General features: G+C 43.6%; 1 protein-coding gene across 6 annotated transcripts in view; it reads left to right on the forward strand.

Moving 5' to 3' along the window:
• cfap74 (cilia and flagella associated protein 74) overlaps positions 1–11,591 on the forward strand; it is a 45,581-nt gene extending 33,990 nt beyond the window's left edge. For 4 of the 6 annotated variants that reach the window (XM_055931733.1, XM_055931736.1, XM_055931737.1 and 1 more), the window contains 16 exons: positions 297–470; positions 904–1,037; positions 1,147–1,423; positions 1,658–1,819; positions 2,605–2,765; positions 3,794–3,928; positions 4,133–4,245; positions 4,557–4,612; positions 5,574–5,693; positions 5,777–5,932; positions 6,157–6,298; positions 6,538–6,692; positions 7,810–7,942; positions 9,297–9,427; positions 10,059–10,193; positions 11,128–11,591. In XM_055931733.1, the coding sequence (XP_055787708.1) occupies positions 297–470; positions 904–1,037; positions 1,147–1,423; positions 1,658–1,819; positions 2,605–2,765; positions 3,794–3,928; positions 4,133–4,245; positions 4,557–4,612; positions 5,574–5,693; positions 5,777–5,932; positions 6,157–6,298; positions 6,538–6,692; positions 7,810–7,942; positions 9,297–9,427; positions 10,059–10,193; positions 11,128–11,271 (2,328 nt within the window). In that variant the 3' untranslated portion in view covers positions 11,272–11,591. Of the gene's footprint in view, positions 1–296; positions 471–903; positions 1,038–1,146; positions 1,424–1,657; positions 1,820–2,604; positions 2,766–3,793; positions 3,929–4,132; positions 4,246–4,556; positions 4,613–5,573; positions 5,694–5,776; positions 5,933–6,156; positions 6,299–6,537; positions 6,693–7,809; positions 7,943–8,051; positions 9,428–10,058; positions 10,194–11,127 lie in introns of those variants that run through there. The other 2 variants (XM_055931734.1, XM_055931738.1) reach the window with 2 other exon arrangements.
• The last annotated feature ends 3,034 nt before the right edge of the window (positions 11,592–14,625 follow it).

The raw sequence follows: 14,625 nt of genomic DNA on the forward strand, positions 1-14,625 counted from the left end.
TTTCGCTCCTCCCTTATACTTGATTGATGAATTAACATCACTAATTAGGAACTCCCCACACCTGGTTGTCTAGGGCTTTATTGAAAGGAAAAACCAAAAACCTGCAGACACTAGGCCCTCCGTGGAATGAGTTTGACACCCCTGCTCTAGATAGAAGTTGAAGTTCCAAATGTGAGTTATGCAGAGTTTTTGCGTATATCAAGAGTTGTTTTGCAAATAAAATACATTGACCACATAAGATATTACAAAACAGAACAGAAATAAGGCAGAAATACTCTCTTTCACTGGGCTTTCAGGTCCGGCCTGTTCCCTTCACGGTCCATGCAGTCATCACCTCCCCTGACCTGTGCTTTGACCGGACAGAGGTGGACTTTGGCCACTGCTCCATCTATGAATCAGTGAAGACCAGCGTGCGCCTCACAAACTTAACCCTCCTGCCCCAGGACTTTGGCTTTCTGAGCATACCTCAGGTACGGCCTCCATCTGCCTGACGGACTGCATCCCTATGGACTGACCTTTGACCTAATTTCCTGCTGTTTGCATCTCTATAGTCCACTATTTCACCCTGGCTAAATCAAGTCATCATCATAAAACATCAGTAGGAAACACTTCTGTTTATTTATTTGGACTCTACCGATTTTGCTCTGATATGCCAATTTGGCCTATGCTATACTCTCCAGAAGGAGATATCTGACAATTGAATTAGAATGAATTATGTTTCTATGTATTTGACTCTGTGTCTGCTGTTATATCTGTGGCTTTAGACCTTTATGATCTCACCGAAACCTGTCCTGAATAGCTAATCCGGCCCTATGGAGATTTTCTGCTGTCAGTCAGTCAGGACAAAACCGTGTTTGGATGGCCTGAGCACTGAGCAGTTGAGCAGTGTTTTTCTCCTCCTAGTTTGTGGAGGTCCAGCCCAATGACGGCTTCGGCACTCTCCTCCCATTGGAAACCTTGGAGGTGGATTTGATCTTTAGCGCCAAGAAGGCAGGAGAGTACAGCTTTCAGCTCAACTGCAAATCCGGAATTAACAGGTGTCAAGGTTTTGTTTCTTCCTACACCTTGTCCTGTCACAAAATAGAGTGCTATCAAGTATATTTCACTGCATTACTTTTATTGTGTTTTCCCCAATGGTTGCGATAGAGACTTCCCGCTGTCATGTCGTGCAGTCGGAGTGCACCCTCCGCTAGAGCTGTCTCACTCTCTGGTCCAGTTCGGAGCCACGGTGGTCGGTGACTGTTCCACAGCCGTGCTGCACGTGGTCAACGCACACACCAGCCTCAACGAGTTCACACACCCCGTGCCCCGCATTGGCCGGGACCCTGTTGCCCCGGTGGGCCCCCGGCTGTTCGCCTTCACTCCCCCCGAAAACTCAGAGATTAGCCTCACCCCCAGGACAGGCCGGGTCTTACCTGGACAGGTACTCTACCAACAAGCAGTGTGCTTCCACTTTACTTGAACACTTTGTGATGAGGCCTAGCATATTATGTAGTTTCTCTATTCTACTCCATTCCAGTGTATACTCTGTTCTGATGACTGCATTGTTTATTTATGTTACCTTTTATTTAACCATTGAGAACACGTTTTCTTTTGCAATAACAACCTGACTGGTCACGTCATTAGGTCATTGACTGGTTTGTTACTGTGTTCCCAGAGGTGTCTGGTGCAGGTGACATTCAGGCCCAGGCTGTGTGACCAGGCCATAAGGGAAGAGGCGGTGCGGCTGCTGTGTCGCTCCGAGGAGCTGCGCCTCCACGAGCTGGAGAGGGTTACCAAGGCCGAGGGGAACAGAAAGGGAGGGGAGCAGGAAGGGCTGGTAAGCTTCAGTCCTTGGAGCACTCCATCTTCCTAATAAAAGTTGAATGAGTCTGCATGGTCAATATTGTATGCTTAACACAAAGACTGGAAGTCATTGCGCTAATGCTAGTTAGCAATTGCGCTAATGCTAGTTAGCAATTGCGCTAATGCTAGTTAGCAATTGCGCTAATGCTAGTTAGCAATTGCGCTAATGCTAGTTAGCAATTGCGCTAATGCTAGTTAGCAATTGCGCTAATGCTAGTTAGCAATTGCGCTAATGCTAGTTAGCAATTGCGCTAATGCTAGTTAGCAATTGCGCTAATGCTAGTTAGCAATTGCGCTAATGCTAGTTAGCAATTGCGCTAATGCTAGTTAGCAATTGCGCTAATGCTAGTTAGCAATTGCGCTAATGCTAGTTAGCAATTGCGCTAATGCTAGTTAGCAATTGCGCTAATGCTAGTTAGCAATTGCGCTAATGCTAGTTAGCAATTGCGCTAATGCTAGTTAGCAATTGCGCTAATGCTAGTTAGCAATTGCGCTAACGCTAGTTAGCAATTGCGCTAACGCTAGTTAGCAACTTCCTTAAAACTGCACGCAAAGACATAAAAATGGTGTCCACAAGTTCATCTGACTCTGGGGAAGTAGGTAAAAGGCCTCATTTCCCCAAAAATCCCAAACTATCCTTTTAATGTTGTCTTGCTGCCATACAATGTGTTTGACTTTGACCGTGTGTGTGTGTTTGTATGTGCACACGTGTGTGTGCACATTATTGTTCATGTGTACTGTATGTGTGTGCTGACTCAGTGTAAAAGGGAGGCCCCTACGGCCCCCCAGGAAGGCAAGAAGCCGCCCCCCGCCCGGCCCCAGGCGAAGCAGACCCTGAAAGAGAAGATCAGCAAAGTGTCCATCAGCCCCAAAACAGACAGCCCCTTCAGAGCCCCCAACCCAGCCGACATACAGTCAGGGTACGGCTCATCTACACCACCACAACTATCATGCATATATACATTTTTATACCATGGCATCATTGTTGAATACTTTTTTCTGGTTGGCTTGAAGGGCATTCTAGAGTGTACATTATTATTTTCCATAGAACGCATAGCCCCTTGTTGATTATCCCTTACATATTTCAGTGACAAATCCAAAATGTATCGTAAATGTTTACTTAATTCTGAGGTAAACTTCCTCCTAAAAGCTTTATGTTCAAACGTGAGTAACTTAGGCAGAGTTTAATTGCAAGCAACACACTACTGACATCATTACATTTAACCATCTGCTTCACACCTTGCACTGTGTTTAGTGCGTTTACTTTTTAGCGTTTAGTGAGTAATGTATTTAGTCTTCTCTATGAAAAATGTCTGTTGAAGGCATTGGGCGGAATCCTAAGCTACGCACATTCGAAGACAACTTATTTTTGCACAAATTATGCATTTATGTCAATGGGATTTGCCAGGAAATATGTAATCAAGATATGTTTCTTTTTTTTCTTTCTTTTTTAACCCCCCTTTTTCTCCCCAGTTTTCGTGGTATCCAATTGGTAGTTCGTCTTGTCTCATTGCTGCAACTCCTGTACGGACTTGGGAGAGGCGGAGGTCGAGAGCCGTGCATCCTCCGAAACACAACCCAACCAAGCCACACTGCTCCTTGACACAATGCCCACTTAACCCGGAAGCCAACCGCACCAATGTGTCGGGAGGAAACACTGTATACCTGGCGACAGTGTCAGCGTGCACTGCGCCCGGCCCGCCACAGGAGCCGCTAGTGCACGATGGAACAAGGACATCCCTGTCAGCCAAATCTTCCCCTAACCTGGACAACGCTGGGCCAATTGTGCACCGCCCCATGGGTCTCCCAGTCGCGGCTGGCTGCGACAAAGCCTGGACTCGCACCCAGAATCTCTAGTGGCACAGACCACTGCGCCACTCGGGAGGCAATCAAGATATGTTTAGGATTGGGTCAATAGCTAGTGATGTTTGTGTTGTTTGGTTCGCAGATCAGAGGAGTACGCTGCAGGCAGGGCCTCCCTCCTGCATGCCTTCCCTGAGCACTACAGTCGATACGTCATCCCTTGCTTCGTGTCCGACGGAGATCCACCCCAGAATGACCCCCATGCCCAGCCATCCTGCAGGTAGTATACTATACACACTACAACTCCCATGTAGATCCTATTTACAACACCAACCTTATATTAATTTGTCTGTGCCCTCCATCATCATTTACATGAATCAATTACACACATTCATTTCGTGGGAATAATGTGGAGAGAACAGGTTGAAGTGTTTCTCCCACTGCCTCTGTTGTTGTAACGCTGACGAGCCGTCCTCTGTCCCAGCAGCCCCCTCAACACGCTGTACCTGGAGCTGCATTGCCCAGCCGTTAGGCCCCCCCTGGTGGTCGCGTCCAGTAACGGTCAGACCACCATCAACTACCACCAGGTGGCTGTGGGTCAGTTCATTCAAATGTATTCTTCTGACCAGAGCTGCAATCAAATACTATTTGAAATCTTTTGAAACTTTGAGTGTTTGCTTAAGCTTGCATGGAGTGCCAAATGGACAGAGTTTGTGGTTTTGGGACAATTGTATTGGTTCATTAATATTTTGATTTCAATCAAGGACAGATAATAAAGTATTTTAAATTATTTCAAATAGTATTTGAACCCAGGTCTGATTCTGACATTGGAAGTTTTTTCCCTATTTTCCCTTGCCTGTGAATATATTGCTACTTGTGTCAATTCTTTGTTTCTTTTGTTCACTTAGGACAGAAAGTGGTCAAAAAGCTCACTGTTCAGAATATTTCTCAGGAAGCCTTGGAGGTATCCTTTTCTGGGTCACAACATGCACGAACGACCTAGATCGCCAGAGTGTGATGATCTGTGGTTATGTGAGAAAAGTCAGTGGGGTTTATTCATGAATCTTTACCGCTGCAGAATTTCTACCACCTGTTTTTCTAAGACAAAAAACTCCATGGTGCTCAGAATGAAAACTATTTCAGTTCTAATAACATGTTGACATTCTGAGTATGATGCATGCATCAATCCACTTGATTCATTATTTAATTGGTTTTCAACATAAAGTGGTTGATTAAAAAAAAAATATATATAAGCTGTTAAGAATAAGCCTCAGTCTTTCTCTATGTGCTGGTTGAAAGAGGATGATGTAGCCTATATTTAAAAATATATATAACATCGCATGGCCCATTTGTGTCATTGATACACACATTGTATATAGCTAGAATTGTATGATATAGCTTTAAGGCTAATCTAGACACATCAGACCTAGAAACCAGAGGTTATTCAGTGAGGTGAAAAAGATAAAAAAAGTTATGAATAGAACTGACATGATTTCCTGTTCTACATGCTGACAATCATATCTGTTCCACAGATCCACTGGTAGAAAAATAGCATAATTGCAAGTTTGATTGTCTTCTAACTTTGCAAGACAATTGAGTGACTTGAACATTTACATTTTATTCATTTAGCTGATGCTCTTATCCAGCGTGATTTACAGTTAGTGCATTCATCTTAAGGTAGCTACAACAACCACATATGACAGTCATAGTAAGTCAAACTATTACTTTTTTAAATTGGCTTTGGGGATGATGCAAAAAAATAAGTTTTACACTTGATCTGAGAAAACACTTGCAGAACAGTGGACCCACACAAGCGTATCTGTAGACAATACATTTCACCCATTGCCCCCTCCTGAACAGGTCCCTTTGAAGGTAGGATTTAAATATTGCTGTTACTTGACTACTCTTCCTTAACCCTTGCCAAGCTGAGGTCCTCAGTGCTGGACCTGAGTGGTCCGTTCTCCCTCCTAAATGCTCTGAGACGGCTGGGTCCTGGAGCCACACACACATTGTTACTGGCCTTCACACCTGCACTGGGAAAAAGGGTGGGTCAATCGCACTTAATGGACCTGAAAACAAACACACGTTGCTGTCTTCCCTATAGCTGATGCTGTGGCTCCTTTCACAGTACCGTGAGACTGTGGAGCTCCACAGCCCAAGCATGACCCTGGAGATCACGCTGTGCGGGGTGGGAGTGGATCCCCTTCTCACCTGCTCCCACCAGGGTGGCCTCATGGACTTTGGCTACATGTTGGAGAAGGAGAGAGCCGCCCAGGTCTTTAAGGTCAGTTAGCCAGCATCAACTAGTATCTTGTCCAGGGGGTGTACTTGTAGATCAAGCTGCCTCAAGCTACAGAAACAGGAGAGAGGATCTTGTCCTATGGGTCATTCTGGTTCGGACTAAGCTTACTTTGTGTACTTATACAGCAGCAGGCTACTTAGCCTGTACTGCGCCCGATACCATGTCAATGAAGTTGTGATATTGAAAGCTGTGTCCTCTGTCTTCAGCTGCAGAACACATCATCTCTGGCGGTGCGCTTCTCTGTGCTACTGCACAGCCTGTCGCTGGGGTGTAAAGCCCAGAGTGGAGCAGACTCTTTCCCTGCCCTCCTCAGCCCAGGCCCAGAGGAACAGACACACCCCACTGTGGGTAAGACCAGTCCATCCGACCTAGGTCCACATTTCTCACTCAGAACTAAGGGCTAATGCCATGAGCTGTTGCATTCTCTGTAGTTAGTGTTAGCTATCATTTGTTGGATTAAAAAATCTAGCGTTTTCTGATGAAGCATTATATTAAATCTAATTATGTTAAATTATTTCTGAAGCTAACATTGTTGTTAAATGAATTAATAATCTTGGTTTCTTTCTCTTCCACCTCCCCGTGGCCAGGGACCCAGAACTACAGTGGTCGGAGTGTGTTCAAAGTGATGCCCATAGAGGGCACCATCGCCCCAGGAAAGAGCCAGGACATCACCGTGACCTTCCTGCCAGACCACGAGAGCCTCCACTACTCGGACATACTGAAGGTGGAGCTCATGAACAAGGTACCACAGAATCATCCAGCTCTCCTGACATAGTTGCTGCATCTGAAATGGCACCCTTCTGCCTCTATATTCCATACATAGTGCTACTACAAAAGTGGTGGACTATAGCTAATGCACATGATTCTCTACTTAACGCAGTCTCTACTCTACTCGTTCGACTGCCCAGACAACTGGCTACTCTGGCGAATTTCATTGATTAATAAATGGTGCTCCTTTAATGAAACAAAACACACCACCTAATTTCTTATGAGATTTTAGGATGATTATGCGAATGGTCACATTTTTCTTTCATGCTGCAAAAACTCAACAGCGCGCTAGGCAAAAAATGTGCTTTAAATTAAACAAAACAAAGGTATGCTACAGTTTGTTAACACCATATGTTCTAAAATGAATTTCACTGTACATAATTCAAAACAACACTTTAGTCTACCTCAAAACAACACTTTATAACTCAAGAAGATCTAAATGCATATTCTCATTAAACTGATTGAGATCATATGGTTGTTATGCAGATGCTGCATGGACGTTTCACCAGTAAAACTTAAATAATTATCATTCACGATTGACAGTGAGAAATGTGAAGGGAGGGTGACTACAAAAAATGTGTGCATAAAGTAGAGGTAAAGAAATGCATGCGTGATTCGGAACTTCAGTTCTGGGGAAGAGGCTTCCAGGGGGGCGGGATGGAGTAGTTACTTTCGGATCTGCAGCCTCTGCCTATTTTTTTTATGTTTATTTAGCGGTGTTCAAATGAAACCTCACCACCACCCAGTGGCAGTCCTGAATGTGAGAGTGAGGCCTAAAAACGAAATCAAACTTTACTAAGCCACTCATCTCACACACACACACACACATGTACACACACAGCTGAATATAGAGCAATGTATGAACCAGTTTCCTGATAAAGGCTGTTATTAGGTTGGCACTGAGTGGGAAGGTATCTAATGCAGGAGTTCAGTGGAACTAGATAGATTTACTGACACAGGATGTTTCCCGATTTTAATCACTATCTCGGACTGTAAAGTGTTACTAAAGATAAACTGACCACTATTATGTCACTTTGGATTGTATGTAGAGGACATAAGCTGCTCTAACACCCTGCCACTCCTTCCCTTAGAGCACAGTGTGTGTCATGGTGCTGAAGGGTGCAGCTCGCTCTCACATCATGTACCTGTGTGGAGGAGACCCGCTGGCAGTTTCCACTGATGCCGTTCACCTTCTGCCAGCCTCCGGGGACTCTGAGCACACAGGTATCCCTCTCTCGCGCTCTCTTTCTCTCTCGCGCGTTCTCTCTCTTTCTCCTTACTACATCAGTCACTGGCTTCATTAATAAGTGCATCAATGACGTCGTCCCCACAGTGACCGTATGGACATACCCCAACCAGAAGCCATGGATTACAGGCAACATCCGCACTGAGCTAAAGGCTAGAGCTGCAGCTTTCAAGGAGCGGGACAATAATCCAGATGCATATAAGGAATCCTACTATGCCCTCCGACGAGCCATCAAACAGGCAAAGTGTCAATACAGGACTAAGATCGAATCCTACTATGCCGGCTCTGGCGCTCGACAGATGTGGCAGGGCTTGCAAACTATCACAGATTACAAAGAGAAACCCAGCCATGAGCTGCCCAGCGACGCAAGCCTACTAGATGAGCTAAATGCCTTCTATGCTTGCTTCTAGGCAACACTAAACCATGCATGAGAACACCAGCTGTTCCGGACTACTGTGTGATCCCGCTCTCCGTAGCCAATGTGAGTAAGACCTTTAAACAGGTTAACATTCGCAAGGCCGCGGGGTCAGACGGAATACAAGGACGCATACTTGGTGCATGCGCTGATCAGCTGGCCAGTGTTATCACTGACATTTTCAACCTATCCCTGACCCGGTCTGTAATACCAACTTGTTTCAAGCAGACTACTATAGTTCCCGTGCCCAAGAACGCCAAGGTAACCTGTCTAAATGACTATCTCCCTGTAGCACTCACATCAATAGCCATTAAATGCTACCACACGGTCTGGAACGAACAGGCCCCTGAACATCTTCTACCCCCAAGCCATAAGACTGCTAAACAAGACTGATAAATAGTTAATCAAATGGCTACCCAGACTACCTGCATTGACCCTTTTTTGCACTAACTCTCTTGCACTGACTTTATGCACACATAATGGACTCTACCCACACACTCACATACTGACACACACACACAGACTACATTAGCACGCACACACACACACACACACACTTTCACACTCACCACATACGCTGCTGCTACCTGTCTATTATCTATCCTGTTGCCTAGTCACTTTACCCCTACCTATATGTACATAACTACCTCAAGTACCTCATACCCCTGCACATCGACTCGGTACTGGTACTCCTTGTATATTGCCATGTTATTTTTACTTGTTATTGTTATTCACTGGTATTTATTCCTCGTGTCACTAATCTTTAACTCTGCATTGTTGGAAAGGAACCCGTAAGTAAGCATTTCACTGTCAGTCTACAGTCTGTTGTTTACAAAGCATGTTACAAATACAAAATGTATTTGATTTTTGATTTGTGACTGTAAGCCTGTTTTGCTTGTTCTCTTCTCCTTGTGTAGTAGACTGTGAGAAGCCCCCTCTCCCTATGCTGCTCACCCTTAGAGGGGTCTACAGAGAGGGGGCCATGAGCCCAGCGGTCAGAGAGCTGGAGGTGGGCTGCATCTGCTCCACACAGCCTATGGCAAAGAAGGTAGGCTAATACTTATACTATTGTTGTTGATTACAATTAAAAAACAAGGGGTTAGACTTCTTCTGGAGACTTTTGGTTACAACATCCTATCTTTAAATAAAGTAAACACGCACATGACCACGACCAGGGTCACTGCTAGCTCACTGGTTGCAGCAGCAGCCTTAAACAGGTTGAAATACCATCACTACAAACAGGTAAAAATCTGGTTGAAATAATGTCATTATAAGCAGGTTGGAATCTTGTTGAAATTACATCATTACAAAACAGGTTGAAATCTGGTTGAAATAACATCATTACAAAACAGGTTGAAATCTAGTTGAAATAACGTCATTAGGATGAGTTCAGATTAATTTGGAGATCCTAACATTGGCTGCGGTGTACCACTCCCCCTTATTCACTCTCATGGATTCAAAAGCAGTGGATTAGTGTAAACATGGACTAGGGACTTAGTTTCCACCACATTTCTGACAAAAGATCCCATGCTGTTTATTCCATGAGATGAAGTGAGCAACTACACAGTTAGGGGAGAAGAGTAGACAATCGGACCACTTGACCACAACACATGACTTCCTCTCCTCCTGTGTTGACCTTACCTATGTTGTGAACTTTGCCCTCTCCTGTCCATGTGCAGAACGTGGAGTTCAGCTGGGAGGGGCTTCAGGCGCTGCAACAGAGGGGCTTCACCGTGGAGCCGACCAGGGGCACGGTGGACGCCGGCCACAGACGCACCATCACTGTGATCTGGACTCCTCCTTGTGGCCTTAAGGTGCGACTGCTGTCTAAAAGCCTCAACATGAATGCACCGTATACATGGGGTTGGGCTTTGGGGTCAATTTAGTTCAATTCATCTATTGAAAATAATCTCATGAGGAAAACGTGGCTGAACCTTTTTTAGTTCACTTCTCCTGAATGGACAGATCTAGAATGGTGTGTAACCATACCATGACCTGTACTTTAACACAGTGTTTCTCAAGGTGGCCACATTTTTGTTCTAGCCCAGCAGCATTTACATTACATTTACATTTACATTTACAGCAGCAATACCACACTAGATTCAATTTATGAACACATCACCAAGCCCTTGATTAGTTGAATCAGGTGTGTTAGCTCTGGGTTATAACAAAAATGTGCACACTCTAGTGGTCCCCCGAGAAACACTGCTCTGTTGTGCACTATGGTGTAACGTTCGCCACCCATTCAGATAAATTATCAATCAGGGTAGTTACAACCTAAGCTAATTATTAGAATCAGGTGTGCTTGGTTAGGGTTGGAGTGAAAACATGCAGTACAGTAGCTCTCCACGTCCAGGGTGGACGGCCCTGTACTAGACACAGCAAGCTGTCACGGTATTCGTCCCAAGTGGTTCCACGTGGAGGGGAAACTGTATAATATAGTTTAGTTATTTCACTCCCTTAGATCTGCATAGGATGGTAGTTTTTGTTTTGACATACTTCAGTTACCAAAGAAAATGTGCAAATCAAGTGAAGCCATACCTGCATACAAAAGGAGTCCATATGTATTACAAAGTCTGTGTGAAGAGAATGTACAAACTACACTTCCTGTTCCTTCATGTGGCTTTATACATTACTAAAACTATATTTTCCTCTTATTGAATTTGCACATGTACTGTACATCCTCCACTGATTGTGGATTTAAATCTGATTATGTGTGTGTGCGTGTGTCTGTATGTGTGATTTTAGCCGAATGAGGTGGTACAGGTGTGTGCGCCCCTCACCCTGAGAGGAGACGAGACAGAGGTATACAGTGTCACCCTGCTGGCCTTGGCATCCAGAGCTAGTCAAGACCCTTCACACACACACACTAACCAATATGCAAACATATAGAACACTTCACACGCTAACCAATATCCAAAGACACAGAACACTTCAGATGGGACTGGAGGAAGACAAAATTAACTAATTGTTATATGTTTAACTATTGTTAAAATACTTTAGTGTTATATATGAGTGTGGCCAAAATCTCCCTTTGTTGTCATGGTACTTATTGGAAATAATATGAAATGTTTTAAAGCATCATTTAAGGCACTTTGTGGACAAGTTGTATGGATATGGGTTATTTTATAAGCAAAAAAATTGTGGAAAAAATATTTAAAAACATTGACATCAATGCATTTTAATAAATACCTATGGGCATAATCACATAATCAGCCTTTGATCATTATTGGGGGACTGTCTCAAACTCAAATTAGACGATAGCACCTGTTCTAGGCTGGTTTCACCACCAGGGGGCAGAATACAATAATGTACTGAGATACAGTACATATACTTGCCACCTACAGTATGTGTTAGTGTATAGCAACAGTACATAGAGCATTCGATTTTGAAAATGTATGCAGTTAGCTACAGTTGAAGTCGGAAGTTTACATACAATTAGGATGGAGTCATTAAAACTCTTTTTTCAACCACTCCACAAATTTCTTGTTAACGAACTATAGTTTTGGGAAGTCGGTTAGGACATCTACCTTGTGCATGACACAAGTCATTTTTCCAACAATTGTTTACAGACAGATTATTTCACTTATAATTCACTGTATCACAATTCCAGTGGGTCAGAAGTTTACATACACTAAGTTGACTGTGCCTTTAAACAACTTGGAAAATTCCAGAAAATTATGTCATGGCTTTAGAAAACTTCTGATAGGTTGACATCATTTGAGTCAATTGGAGGTGTACCTGTGGATGTATTTCAAGGTCTACCTTCAAACTCAGTGCCTCTTTGCTTGACATCATGGGAAAATCAAAAGAAGTCAGCCAAGACCTCAGTCTGGTTCATCCTTGGGAGCAATTTCCAAATGCCTGAAGGTACCACGTTCATCTGTACAAACAATAGTACGCAAGTATAAACACCATGGGACCGCGCAGCTGTCATACCGCTCAGGAAGGAGACGCGTTCTGTCTACTAGAGATGAACGTACTTTGGTGCGAAAAGTACAAATCAATCCCAGAACAGCAAAGGACCTTGTGAAGATGCTGGAGGAAACCGGTACAAAAGTATCTATATCCACAGTTAACCGAATCCTATATCGACATAACCTGAAAGGCAGCTCAGCAAGGAAGAAGCCACTGCTCCAAAACCGCCATAAAAAACGCTAGACTACGGTTTGCAACTGCACATGGGGACAAAGATCGTACTTTTTGGAGAAATGTCCTCTTTGACCATAATGACCATAGTTATGTTTGGAGGAAAAAGTGGGATGCTTGAAAGCCGAAGAACACCATCCCAACCGTGAAGCATGGGGTTGGCAGCATCATGTTGTGGGGGTGCTTTGCTGCAGGAGGGACTGGTGCACTTCACAAAATAGATGGCAACATGAGAAGAGAAAATTATGTGGATATATTGAAGCAACATCTCAAGACATCAGTCAGGAAGTTAAAGCTTGGTCACACATGGGTCTTCCAAATGGACAATGACCCTAAGCATACTTCCAAAGTTGTGGCAAAAAGGCTTAAGGACAACAAAGTCAAGGTATTGGAGTGGCCATCACAAAGCCCTGACCTCAATCCAATATAAAATTTGTGGGCAGAACTGAAAAAGCGTGTGTGAGCAAGGAGGCCTTCAAATCTGACTCGGTTACACCAGCTCTGTCAGGAGGAATGGGCCAATATCCACCCAACTTATTGTGGGAAGCTTGTGGAAGGCTACCCAAAACGTTTGACCCAAGTTAAACAATTTAAAGGCAATGCTACCAAATACTAATTGAGTGTATGTAAACTTCTGACCCACTGGGAATGTGTTGAAAGAAATAAAAGCTGAAATAAATCACTCTATTCTAACATTTCACATTCTTAAAATAAAGTGGTGATCCTAACTGACCTAAGACAGGGATTTTTTGCTAGGATGAAATGTGAGGAATTGTGAAACTGAGTTTACATACACCTTAGCCAAATACATTTAAACTTCCGACTTCAACTGTAGGTGTCAAAAAGTGCATGGGGTATAATTTATACGGAGAATAAGTCCAGACCACTGCAAGTTCACATCCCTCCCTGCCTGTCACATACTGTAGTGTTGTCAATGTATGCCTACTCTCTGATCAGTTCCATCACTGTTGCAAGATCCAGTATATCTACTCAATTAAAATAGTGTATACACTGAGTATACCAAACATTAGGAATACCTTCCTAATATTGAGTTGCACCCCCCCTCTCTTTTGCCCTCAGAACAGCCTCAATTTGTCAGGGCATGGACTCTACAAGGTGTCGAAAGCGTTCCACAGGGATGCTGGCCCATGTTGACGCCAATGCTTCCCACAGTTGTCAAGTTGGCTGGATGTCCTTCGGGTGGTGGACCCTTCTTGATACACACGGGAAACTGTTGAGTGTGAAAGACCCAGCAGTGTTGCACCTGGCACCTACTACCATACCCCATTCAAAGGCATTTCAATATTTTGTCTTGTCCATTAACCCTCTGAATGGCACACATACACAATCCATGTCTCAATTGTCTCAAGGCTTAAAAATCCTTCTTTAACCAGTCTCCTCCCCTTCACCTACACAGATTTAAGTGGATTTAACAAGTGACATCAATAAGGGATTATAGCTTTCACCTGGTCAGTCTATGTCATGGAAAGAGCAGGTGTTCTTAATGTTATGTATACTCAGTGTATCTCTGATAATAATTCCATGTCAATTGTAATATAAGAATTCAAAAATGTGCTAAGTTACTTATAACAAGGCTTTGAAAACATAATGAGCAGGATATATTCCTATTCATGAATTTACAATTTAACATTTTTTAACATTTAGCATTTCTGTCGTTACATCCTGGACTGCGCAGCTACAAAACAAAACGAGAATGAGAACGAGGTGCTCAGTTTAAACATGTGGTGAAGCTCTTTATAGGAATAGCAGATGCTATGGATGGGCCAATAGGAACCATCCGTTCAGAGAGATGCATGTGGTAAGCATTTATCAGAGATTGAAACAGATTACACTAGATTGGATTAGTGCATCCCAACCTGGCTATAAAAAGCAAGGTCATTATGAGCTTAGTTTAATGTCATGTCACCCGTTTTATTAAATGTATGAGATCATATTTGTGTTGCCATTTTGCCTTTTTCTAATCTGATTTGTTGTCTGATCTCCACTAATACCATATGATACTGCTACTACTTGTTTTCTCTGATCAGTGGAGTTGTGAGTTAGTGTATTTGTGTGGTGGTGGTTTGTTGGTGTGGA

This window comes from Salvelinus fontinalis, chromosome 8 (assembly GCF_029448725.1).
Source record: "Salvelinus fontinalis isolate EN_2023a chromosome 8, ASM2944872v1, whole genome shotgun sequence".
In the NCBI taxonomy this organism is placed as follows: Eukaryota; Metazoa; Chordata; class Actinopteri; order Salmoniformes; family Salmonidae; genus Salvelinus; species Salvelinus fontinalis.